A 12,506-nucleotide genomic window follows, 5' to 3' on the forward strand; every position below is an offset into this window, starting at 1 on the left:
TTTATTATAATTATATAGATCAGATTCTTAAACAGCTGTAGTGCAGAACCATGAATTCTGGCTTTAGTATTCTGGAGTGTAGATTCTGCTGGAAATGGGGTCCTGGAGTTTGAATGTGACTTTTTTGTTTAAAGTAAGTTGAGAGAGGAAGGGAAAGACTTGGATTCACACTGTCTCTGCAGCGTACCCGTCCTCTGTCTGCCAGTGATGCTGAAATGAAAAACATGATGTCCTCAGGCAGGGAAAAAGCAACAGGAAGGCAAGGCAGCTCTGTGCTTGGTCTCTCCATGGAGGAGGTAAGTAGGTTATTAAATATCTTTTGTTTACCATGACTTTCTCTCAATATATGGGATCACTTGCTCAGCAAAGAGCAAGGGCACATGTCTGAAAAACGTGACAAAAGTATAATGTTTTTGGAACAGAACTACTGGGTTTTATTGCCTCTGCCCTCAGTCATGCCAACCATATATATGCGCTCCAGGCTATGTTGGACTCCATCAGAATTTAAATGCAAGATAAAATTGCCTAAAGATGTAATATGTACCCACCTCACCCCCAGGACTGTAGTAATAGCATTCTTGTCCTCCAAAATTCAAGGATTTTTCTTGGGTTTGTTTTTCATTATATCTGTTTTGCTAGCTATTTTTTCCTCTTTTTATTCTAAGATAAGAGTTCTTCGTCGAGTGAGAGAGGAGAATGAACGGAGAGGGGGTTTCATCCGCATATTCCCAACCCCAGTAACATGGGACCTTTATGGGTAAGTATCAGAATCCTTTAGGATGGTTTACTGTTACACTGACGCTCTGTATTGAGGAGTATTCTGTGTTAGGTACATGTAGATTAACAAGGTCAGCAGTTGTGAATTTACTGAGGATTTTGGTAGAGTTTATTCTTAGTGCTGAGGATTCTTTTTTTCCTGATCCCTTGTTTTTAACTTCTACTTTGCTTAACTGTAACTTAGAGAAGGCTTTTAAACGTTATTTTACAAGTACTGATACTGCTTTCTGTCAGAATAAAAATGTCTTCACTATAAATAATCTGTTGCTGCTATCTGCTTTTACATCCTGCTGCATATACTGTGTACCTGTGTACTCTGTCATTGGGCCATAAACCCAATATAGGACTCATCCTGTGAGTGGTACTATACTTTTTTTTTTTTTTTTTCTCTTTCCAGTCTGTAATATTTCTTTATGTCTCTTGCTTCTTCAGGAACTTCAGCTAATAATTGGTAGCTCTCCTAATGTTCTCTTTCTATTATGGTACAGCATGTTGTTTTGATAGACTTTCTGGGATGTTCTTTATATATCACCTCTTTCTGTATTATGCTGCCTTTCAATATGTTGAACTCTAGCTTGATACGTCATTTATTTTGTTTTGGTTTGGTTTTAGATCGTTTTTAGAGTACAAGACGTCAATGAACTACATGCTGGCCACGCGTCTGTTTCAGGACAGGTAGAAAGCTTTTGGATTTGGGAGGGAGGCAAAGGAGACACAAACAGCATGAAAAGGACTAATTCCTCACTCATCCAATGTTATAAACACCAGTCTGTCATTTACAAGGGTAGTAATAGTTGTACATCTCTTTTCTAGTGTGCCAGTGACTGTGGAGGTTTCCTGCATTTTTACATGACTCAGTTCTGAATCCAAGGGCAAAAAGGGCAATACATAAAAGGCATGGGAGTCATTGGTGTGACAGATGACACTGTAGACATGTAAAACCTCCAAGCACTTAGTTTTCTCCGTGAAGAGATGATATAGATGGTCCCTGCTTACCTTTTTGTTTCGAATTTAAAGTCACATCAGAGCTGTCCCTCATGTAAAATAAACACTGGAAATTTACTCCAGAGGTTTAGTATCCCTATCTCTTGACCCATGTGAGCATTATTTGATGCCTCTTCCACTGGGTTGTGCTTTGGTTCTTACATCTAGCTGAACTTCCATTAAGAGTTGTATGCACTTTCACTGTACAATTAGCATCCCTGCTCTTCCTCAGTTTTTCTTACCCAAGTTCTATCGTAAGGTTACTACAGAATAAAGGTAAGGTTGCTGACTAAAAAGACAATATTAACAGAAATTTTTCCTGTGTCAGCACTGTAATTTATTTTTTTTTACTGTGTGATTTCAGGGATGTTTCTAGAGGTTTAGCTCCAAGTGACATCATCTCCAATTTGAGTTAGACAGATGCAAGCATAAGTTGCAGAACATCTGTTCAGAGTTCCTCTTTTAAAGCCTTTTTTCCTCCTTTAAGATAGGATTAAGAGGACATTCTGTAAATTTGGCCATTTCACTTTATATATGAAAGGCTTTTTCTTGCAGTCTATGATCAAGAATGAAAGGTAATATTTCCCCTTTTTCCCTTTGTAGGGACAAGATGAAAGGAGACTTCGTCACTGGGAGATCCCGGTAAATTCCTTTTAGAGAAATAATTTGAATTTTTAGTATTTATTCTAAATTTAGATTTCTACAACTTTGCCTTAAGTCCTGGGTCTATTCTACCGGAAATCAATCAGAATAAGAAGAGTCTGTGTTGCTCCCACCTCTCACAACCAATTTTGTCAAGTAAACAGCAGTGAGCAGTGTCCCAGCATTTGGAAAGCTAAAGTTTTTGTTGGATTGGCCCTTAAAATTGCCCCTTTTAGGATTGCTAATCTGGCATTTCTGCTGTATTGATGAGCATTACACGTGAGCTCTATCAAAAGGTTACATAATGCATGAGGATTTTTGACTTCATACACTCATATATTCACTTTGCTAGATCCAAAAGGTAAATGGAACAACAAAATTTTTCTGTGGATGTTCCCATCTGCATCATAAAGAACACTTTGCTGGTTCTTTCTGCACTGGCAGAAAATTACAATGTTTGTTTCTCTTAAGGAATCTGGCAGGGCTCCTTCTTGGGTTTAGTCAGAACTTGTAGAAAGGTTCTCACTTTTCACCTACATTATGTTATGTTTCTGACCTAACAGTGAAGAACAAGCTATCTACGTAAAAGGTTTTGCAGGCAGGATTGGAGTCCACGTGCTCTCTCCATACTCCTGTCCCTTATTTTGTATTCCTGTTGTTCAGTTCAGTTTTCCTCAATGGTTTTGCCTTGAGCTGCTGTATATTGGACAGATGCTGCTTAGTTCTTAAAGCGAGACAATAGATAGATGAGTTTGGGGGTTTTATGAAGTACTTGCAAGATGCACTTCAAACATTTGTAAGCTTTAAATGGAGCAAAGCTAGGCTGATCATAACTTTTTTTTCCCATGTCAAGAAAACCGTTTTTAGAGGAAATTTACTCTGAGTTTTTGTATCATCAGGGAGAGAAGTATAAAGAGAGTTTTTGAGGATGCCTCTCTATTATGCTTTCCAGAGATGGTCTTAATGGGAGGCTGGATATGAAGCTGGAAGCTGTAGACTCTCATGCTCCATTTTATGAGAGAAAGCTGCTCTCACTGGAGTTACGGAAGCGCCGGCGATGTCACGGCAGGGCTAGAGCAGCACGGGCAAGATCATCAGGTATGAATTATTAGAGAGTTAGATGAGCATCTAGTCAAAAACAATTAAGAGGGTGGTTAATTCATTTTTGTTGGTTTGGTTTGTTTGTTTGTTTTGCCCAGAGAATTTGTGGATTCCTCATCCAGGAATTCCTAGGCCAGGCTGGATGGGGCTTTGAGCAGACTGGTCTAATGGAAGGTATCCCAGCACATGGCAGGGTTTAGAACTAGATGATTCCAACCCAAATAGTTCTATAATGCTAAAAAGTCCATTCCCACCATTCCCACCCCCACACATATGACTAAACGTAATCAATATTTTCTTGAACAGCGGCTTGTAGCTGCATTTTGGGTACAATAATTTGTCAGTATGTATGTGCCTCTATAGTTCTCCAGTTTTTCAGAGAAAAATGAAAACTTGGGACCTTTCAGGCTGCATTTTCTGCATTACAGTGACTCTAAGCTGTTGGAAGGAGAAATCCTTTTTATTTGAACCAATGTGGGAAAGACTTAAAAGGATACAGAGGGGAATGATCCTCATAAGTGGCTGTTCCTTAAGCCTTTATCTAAACTCTTTCCAGTAGCTACATGATACAACCTTTCCCATGGCAGTCAGTACATTATACAATTACTTTTGGTGCTATGTTAAGTTATGCGATCTTTATTGGCACACATGAAAGCTTAGTTTTCTTAGCTTTGGTTTTCCTGATGCACAAAAATCCAAAAGGTGAACTTAAGGCCTGCCAATGAGACAGGAAAGTGCCTTTCTTTTATTTTTTGCTTGTAAAGTTAAGAACCTTGTTTTGTCTTGTGAAATTGAGAAAATGGGATTCTCAGCTGTTTAATATGCAAACAGAAAACCAGAAAGAATAATAAAAGGCAGCAATAGCTACCATGATATTCTAAAATGGTGGTGGTCTTTCCTTCTAGCAGAAGAGTTGAGGAGTAAACCAAAGGTAATAGATAGCAGGAGAGTCTCCCTGTCTACTTTTTTTTTTTAACCAGCAGGGTTGATTTCTTCTCTACTACAGGGTTGTCAGAACCGACAAAGCTGTCCCTCAGATCAGACACAGAAGGTGAGGAAGAAGAGGAGGCAGATGAAGATGAAGAGCTAGATGGAGCTGTTGGCTCTCTTTCGGACACCCAGGTGAAAAGCAAGCCAAAACTCTCTGACTTGGTGAAAACAACTTGCAAGGAGCAGTTCACAAAAAAACTTCATAAGAAAACTGGAGATGGAGGAGAACCACTTGTTGAAAAAACAGATTCAAAACCTCAGTTTAACTTGCTGCAGATTCTTCAAAAGAATGGAAATCTAAGGTGAGAGATTTCTGCATATTGCCCTGAATTTTGACTGGCTGCAAATACCTGTTTAAAATATGGAGGATTTGGACTTAGTGCCACATTATGAATGGGTGTGAGGAGATAAGAGGAGCCTAGAGTAATGGGCCTGGGTTTTTGTCTGTGGCCTGCCTAAGTGACTAATTGGCATAGGAGGGAGATATTTGCAGAGACTTGACAGTTTACCTAAATGCCTGACCTGTTAGATCAGTGTAAAGCATAAGCTGTAGCTTCCATTGCTGTTCTTTAATCAGGTGATGTAAGCTGTTCTTCAGTCAACTTGGACTTCTGAGCCACTATCTTAATGCGAGATGCCTGCTATTGAATTCTAAAATTTAATTCTTTTTCTTTTAATTCTCTGCATTTCTAAATAAATAGGTGTAAATACATGTTAAGCCATTCAAGAAAGGTTGGGAAGGAACATATCAGTGCTGCCTCTCCATAAAAATACAAACTTCTTATTTTTTTTATGCTTATATTTTGTATGATGTGTTTTTTTTTTTTTTTTTTTTTTACCTCTAACAGAAGTTTCTGGTGCTCAGGGGCAGCACCTTCTGAGAGCAGGACAAAAGGTCATTTGAGAGACATAAGTTACTGAAACATTTTGTTGCCTACTGTTGAGCTTGACAGTGTGGATTGACTAAATGTTTAGAAGTCATCTTCCCCCTTAAATGTGGGTAGTAAAACTGCCCGTTTGCAGATGGACATGAAGGACAAAAAGTGATCATACAAAGCTGTGTAGGAGGATTTTACGTTTTCTACATAAGAAATACTGTTTTGCATGATAAGTGTCTAAAGATAGATAAAATAATTGTTGCTTGTTGCTGCCTTCTTAGTTTAGTTTCTGGGAGGATTTATGAATTATCAAATGGATTTGGGGATTGCTTAGAGGTTTTCTTCTGGCAAGAACACTTGCTGTAATGACAGAAGATTCTGAAACCTGTTCTAAGGACGGATGTAGCAATGCTGTCATCTACCTATATATAGAACTGACTCTTGCCAAGAACGTAAGCTCTGTCTGGTGTTCCTGGCAGAATCTTGCTCAGCACCCAGTGATGTTGGGATTCCCCCACAGAAGTAAGTCTTGTGGTGACTTCATGTTCCAGGATTGTGCTGGGCTTGGCCTCATCCAGTCTGTCATTGATGAAAGCTTTGCTGCCGGGTCAACAGGCTGAAGAGCTGAAGTAATGACATTTTCATCCAAAAGAAACCAGGACTGTTCCAGTCAGCTGTCCTGATGAGGCAGCTTCTCTGCCTTCCTTGCATTGGGCGTTATTGATGGAGAGGTGACAGTGGAATTGAACCACAGAATCACAGAATGGTTTGGGTTGGGAAGAACCTTAAAGATAATCTAATTCCAACCTCCCTGCCATGGGGGGGAACCATGTTCCCCACTGTACCATTCCCAGGGAAGTTGAAAGTAAAGGGAGAGAGTAAACCTGAGGCAGCCTCAAGTTTCAATATTCCACAGGCTGGAGGAGGGGCAGCATTTTAATTTACCTCAAGGACATTCTCCAGTTTCCTGTTTTGGGAGTCATAGAAGTGTCAGATACAGGTCAAGAATTGTACTCCTGTTCTCAAGCTGATGGTGGAGGTCCTGAACTCCTACCAGACTTGAACTCATGGTCATGAGGTGTTTGAGTTGCACCTAAAACAAACTAGGAAGCCCTACAGAGCCCCCAGAAGAGAATCTTTTCTGATATATGCTGGCATGGTGATTAGAGTATTAGTCAGGGTTCAGGCTGTTCTTCTGATGTTGCGCTCACCTGGGAAGAGAAGGTAGCTGTGGTGGCTGGCAGCATGTAGAGCTTGGAGGTGGAATATGGCCTGTGGTGTATTCTGGAGGTCACTGGAAGACACAAATCGTAACCAGGCAGTTTTATCATGTTATTTCCCTCTTTGGGCTGGGCATAGTCTTCCAAAAGCATCAAAAGCTTATGATTAGGCAGAGGCATGAGTATTTATAATACATTTTATTTTAACTTCAATTCTTATTTCCCAACATACGTGAAATTGCTGTGCATCGTTTGATGTGCAGTTATGTATTGATCTTTATAGGTACCATTGTGTTGTATGAGTTTTGTAGCACTGTAAAGAAGTGTTCCTGAAATTTGCAGGCATATAAAATAGGAAGATTTAAGTTTCTGGACTGATGTTTTAATGAAGTCTCAGAGATTTGTGTAGATAGAGTTGTGAGGACCATATAAGTGTCTGAGAGGATTCCGAAGAAGCAGAGAGTAAGTAGACAAAAAAGGGTGAGGTTCCTCAGGAATAGGTTTGAGACTGATTTTCATAATCAATTTAGGAATGATGTAAAATGTAGAAATAAGCTAATGAAGTTTGTTGATGGAAAAGACTTGGGAGTTATTCCATGAGAGAAAAGTAGTGGAATAAATATGGGAAGAACTGGATGACCTTGAGGATAGGACTAATATAACTAGGATGAAGTTCATTAGCACAAAGTGTAAGGGCAAGCTCTTACAAGCTTGTAACTTACAGCAGAAATTCTATTGGCTGAATGTTCAAGTGAAAATGAATTATAAGGAAAAATACCTTCCAAGCTTGTTGATCACAGGTTTGTGAAGCTCTAGCTCACACATGCATGAAAATACCGAATGCAGTCTATGCTTTATTGCTTGAGATACTTCTGAGACTTCACTTGTTTGGTGTACAGCTTCTAACCTCTACGTGTTCATGGAGGGTGTGGCTGGAACAGGTGGAGAGGAGCTGCTAGTCTCATCGTCGTCAGTGTGCTTTGTAAAAAGAGACTGGAAATGTAATAGTTTATGCCAATAAAATGAAAAGGATGTGATTGCTGTTAATAAATGCATTCCCCATCAGGGGTAAAATTATTTAAGATATAGGATAATGCTGGAAAAAGAAAGCAAATATAACCTGTCCGTGAATGAAGCTAGGCTGGGTAGTAAAAGAAGGTTCCTTATTATTAAAACAGTTCTGGAATAACATTCCAGGAAGGTAATGGGTTGAAAAATTTTATTTGTTTTAAGATGAAATGTGATAATTTTATAGAAAAGGTTATGTCAGAGCCTGAGACAGAAGGGCAATCTGTCACTGACACTAAAGCCCATCTGCCTCTATGCTCTTATGAAAAGGCATGGAGAAAGTGTGCTTGACAATGCAAGGGACAGCTTGTAGTGGCTGTAGAGGAAGCTGTGATGAAGAGTAGAGAGTGGGAGAGCAGAATGCTGGAGAAGAGAAGAGAGTTTCAGCCAAAATGACACTGAACAGAAATAGCCAAAGCTTTCAGCGATTTCTCTTGCAACAAATGAATACGTTAAAGTGACTACTATTGTGAGGGAATGAGAATCAATATGTTCCCTTCTGTCCTGCTCCAGTCTTCTCCTCAATTCATGCTCACAGCTTCCCAATGTGCTCAGCCAGCTGCACAGCAGATTTACTGATGTTTTTTCTTCCTTCAGTGGTGCCTTGCTCAACGAATTTGGCCTGTGTTCTTGGGCCAGCAGGGGAAGAGTTCACTTGCACAGATTTAATTCTGTTATTTCCAATGGGAATTGCAGGGCCTTTGTTACAACTCTGGCAGTGGTGTTATGCCCTTTGTTTAATTTATGGTCTGTTGTTGTGGTGTTCAAAATGCTTTGTAGACAGAGGTCCAGGAGAGCCTTGAACTGGGTTTCAAAAGACACAGTTTTACTGATTTTTGTAATGTTGGCTTTTGGAGGAGGGTTGCTAAGGCTGTGAGAAGGCAAGGAGAGCACTCAGTTTTCAGAGGTGGTCTTAGAACTTAGAGGGCATATGCAGTCTGTTGTACCTCTTGGACTACATCGCCTATCTTGGTGAAGAAAATACTGGTAGGGTGAAAATACTGGTGGGGCGAAGTTGTTCTTCTATCCTTGAGCTTCAACATTTTTGTACCTGCAAGGTCTTTGTTAAATATACTCCATAAGCTGTGCCTGACTGTTGTATTTCTTTCTGTTACTACCCTGAGGGTGTCTGACTGTGTTTTTCTTGGCCCACAGCAAAGTGCAGGCTCGCAGGGCTTTCTCTGCCTATCTGCAGCATGTACAGTTGCGACTGATGAAGGAGGCTGGTGACCAGTTCCAGAATGCTGCCTGGGTTGCCAAAGAAGATGAGCAGATGGTAAGGAGCTTTGTGTTGGTCTAGAGAATGTGAAATCTACCCTGAGTTTTGAGGTTGGTTGGAAAAAATGAAGTCCAAAAGTACCTTGAGATTATTATACTTGTCTGTCTAGTTGCAAGTGCTGTATTTTTAACATAAAAACAAGGTAGGAATGCTGACTGACATCTGAGCCATGACAGAGTAGACACTAGATGAGTAGTGTGGTTGACACTTGAGCTGCTCAGATCTTTCAATGGTTCTACTTCACTGGATCTCCCGGCTCTGAGCCGAACTTGTTTTGAACTCTTCTGTCTGAGATTCTTTAAGATTATTTAGCAGTATCTGGTTCCTGCTGTAATTCATTAAACAAAGCACGCATCCACTCAAATAGAACAGGTATCCAGGTAAGATTTTTCTTTGATGGACTGTTTTTTAGTCATGGGCATCTGCATTTAGGAGTGTTTTGTGTATTCTGGATAGAGAAGAAAAAGTAAGAAATGCTGAGAAGGGAAAATTACTATCTAGCATAGATGTTTTTATTCTTTTTTGTTTGTTTTTGCTTTAAAGCAATGTGATATATTTTTCTAGGAAATATTTTAAGATGCATATATTTAGCATATATGCATCTTAGAGTGCAGCAAGCCCAGATTCCCTTGTAAAACCTTCCTAAATGAGCTTTGTACAGCAGGCTCTTGAGTTTTCTGCAAACCCAAATGTGTTCTTGCTGAATGCATGTTTCAGGGAAACAGCCAGTGCAGTTCAGAGATAAAAGTGTGTGTCAGGAATAATCAGTCGACTCAGTGGAAAATGTTACCCCTGCTCTTTCCAAGTAGAAATTAAAACTGGCTTTTTGAGAGTCACTTTGTCTGCTGTGCTGTGAGAAATAATATTTAAAATAACAGATCAAATCAGCCTGGAGTAATGGCAGTGAGAGGCGAGCTGTGAAATCCAATAGTTTGGATGTGAGGCTGCTCATTTATGCATTTGCAGTGCTTCTAACCAAAAGCAAATCCAGAGGAGAGACAGAAAGGGTTCAAAACACCCACAGGATCTATCTTGCCTTAGGATCTGACTTGCCATGAGTTTCCCCCACTGGAAGTTGCACACAGATGTGGAGCCTGCTTGGTTGGGAGACTGGAATTACATGGCTGTAGATGTAGCCATCTGTTGCTGTGGAAAAGCTGTGGTGACAATGTACATACATGAAAAGTGCTGAAATGGGGATACATTACTGTAGTGGAAATACCTGACCAAGGTTCCCTTCCCTGTGATAGTGCTCAGGGGGGTCTATGTCAGTGTATGCACTTCATTACTGGCCTTCTTTAACACATTACAGGTTGTCTTTTGGAGATGTTCTCCTAAAGCATTGGACTTCACAGGTTATTCTATGTTGTTGCTACTTTGTGCTTTTTTCAGACAAATACTCATCAGGTGTTCTCAGTTCTGGCTCACCTTGGACAAGGCACAGCATCATTCCTCTCCACGGTCTTGGATTTGTAGGCCTATGTTAAAAATGCACGTTACAGAACACTTTTGTCTGCCAGTTGTCAGCGCATTAGACACAGACAGTATGTTTAGTACTTGCCAATCAGGAGCCAATGTAGTACCTCTGATCTCTTTTCCCCACATCTCGCAACTGCTCCATTTTTAACTCCACCTTCTTTGCTTGCAGGAGCTTGTGGTGCGCTTTCTGAAGCGAGCTGCCAGCAATCTTCAGCAGTCCTTGAGAGTGCTGCTCCCCAGCCGTCACTTAGGACTAAATGATCGTCGTCGTATCCTGGCTCACCAGCTGGGCAAGTTCATAATCTATTATAACAAGGTGATTAACTCTGGATTCTTCTTTTGGTATCTTACACCACTGAACAGAGGGCTAAGGTACTTAGTTCACTTCAGTGCCTTCAAGCTTTGCTGCTTTTGTAGTACCACAGTGCTGGTGTATAATATTCTAGCACAAAAACAGTGGAGTATCCAGGGCTGCTAGACTCCAGCAGTTCCAACAGCAGTGTCTACTGTGGTTATTGCATATTAAGGGCCAGGAGATAGCTATGAGTCACCCATTCATATATAACTGCCAAGTTATTAAGGATTTCTGAAGCTTAGGACCCCTTGGAAATGCTGTTGGTTTAAACATATTATTTTTTAATCTAACTTGTGTAAGAAATTATTATGAGGCAGTTTACCATAGTGCTGTTAGTGATTTGGTTTCTATTATCTTCTTCTAATGTATCTGCTGCTGGCTGCTGTCATAGTCAAGACAAAGTTGTTTGAAGGGCTCTGTTCTGTAATTTACAGTCTGTTTGTAGTTAGGCATCTAATAATGGCAGTTTGTCTCTCCAAATTGTCAGATAGACAACAGCATTACTATGTTATATATGTAGTCCAGTAATCATGTCCATAAAAGTTAAAATAATAAAAATCAAAGAATGGGAATTTAACTGGCAGCTTGCTTTTTCGTTGGTTTGTCTTTAGTTCTAGAGTTTTGTAAGGCCCCTTCCCATTTCTTCCTGTTTTTATGATTCTTCTACAGAGGTTAAATATATATTTCACATACTGTACATATACATGTATATGTATATATGTACATATATGTGTATATATATACATGTATATACAATGGTATATATATATTTACCATTCATGTGGTACACTTAAGGAGTGCTAGCCATCTATAGCGTAGAGCTCTGCAGGCTAAGCGACAAGGAGAAGTAAATCCCAACTTTAATAATTTTTACTTCTTTCATTTTTGAAGACGATGTTCTTAGCATAGTGGTTTCATGCTAATCCTTGTTTTGCAAATACAGCCTCCCCTTCCCCTTGCATTTCTTTGGTGTTAGAACAAGGGTAGTTTGAATTTTGCTTTCAGAGGCTGCTGTGCACACTGGCCTCCAAGCTAGTAGAGGGTGTTCACTTGCAGCACCTTTTCAGAATTGACATCTGGTAACTTGATCTGTCAAAGCAAGGTTGGTATTGAACCAAATCTATTCCAGGAAGTGTCTTGTATGTCTAGTGTTCACTGGATTACTGTGTTCGGAGTAATTGCAAAACACTCAGGTGGCTCTGTGGTGAGTTAAGAATGCAACAGCTTTGGATATAATTTCCACTCAAATTGTATTCAAACACTAGGATTTTCTGCCAACTCTCAAATTCACAAAATAAAGCTGTGTAACTGGTAATACATCACTGCATAAACATTTTCTTTGTTAAAACACTTGAAAACAGATCATTTGAGGTTTTAGGACATACTTGTTTAAGCTATTGAGAGGCTCTTGACTTAAGTGGGGGTTTTTTGGTGTCTGATTTCAACATATAGAATTCTTTAACTGACTTGTAACTTTGCATTTAGTAGGGGACTCCTACTAGCTGTTATACATCGTCTGTATTGACACAAGAAAAAACACTGCCTCCAGCAAACTAAGTAAAACAAACTGCATATTGTCAAGACTTCTACTTATGTAATGAAGAGTAGACACGGGTCCCAGAGTGGCCTTTTCTCCCCACTCTTTCACAAGATATATCTGACCATTTTGTCCTGGGAAAGCTTGAAGTAGCAGTAAGAAGCAGTGAAGTGAAGGTCAAGTCTGGTCAACTGAG

At 39.9% G+C, this 12,506-nt stretch overlaps 1 protein-coding gene across 5 annotated transcripts in view; it reads left to right on the plus strand.

The window, feature by feature from the left end:
* Positions 1–12,506, plus strand: part of TTLL5 (tubulin tyrosine ligase like 5) — a 137,940-nt gene that overhangs the window by 42,863 nt on the left and 82,571 nt on the right. For 4 of the 5 annotated variants that reach the window (XM_082760917.1, XM_082760913.1, XM_082760916.1 and 1 more), the window contains 8 exons: positions 183–296; positions 666–757; positions 1,390–1,452; positions 2,365–2,403; positions 3,356–3,501; positions 4,511–4,796; positions 8,816–8,936; positions 10,588–10,734. In XM_082760917.1, coding sequence (XP_082617043.1) covers positions 183–296; positions 666–757; positions 1,390–1,452; positions 2,365–2,403; positions 3,356–3,501; positions 4,511–4,796; positions 8,816–8,936; positions 10,588–10,734 — 1,008 coding nt within the window. The remainder of the gene's footprint in view (positions 1–182; positions 297–665; positions 758–1,389; positions 1,453–2,364; positions 2,404–3,355; positions 3,502–4,510; positions 4,797–8,815; positions 8,937–10,587; positions 10,735–12,506) is intronic. The other variant, XM_082760915.1, reaches the window with a different exon arrangement.

This window comes from Aythya marila, assembly GCF_965140915.1.
Source record: "Aythya marila genome assembly, chromosome: 5".
In the NCBI taxonomy this organism is placed as follows: Eukaryota; Metazoa; Chordata; class Aves; order Anseriformes; family Anatidae; genus Aythya; species Aythya marila.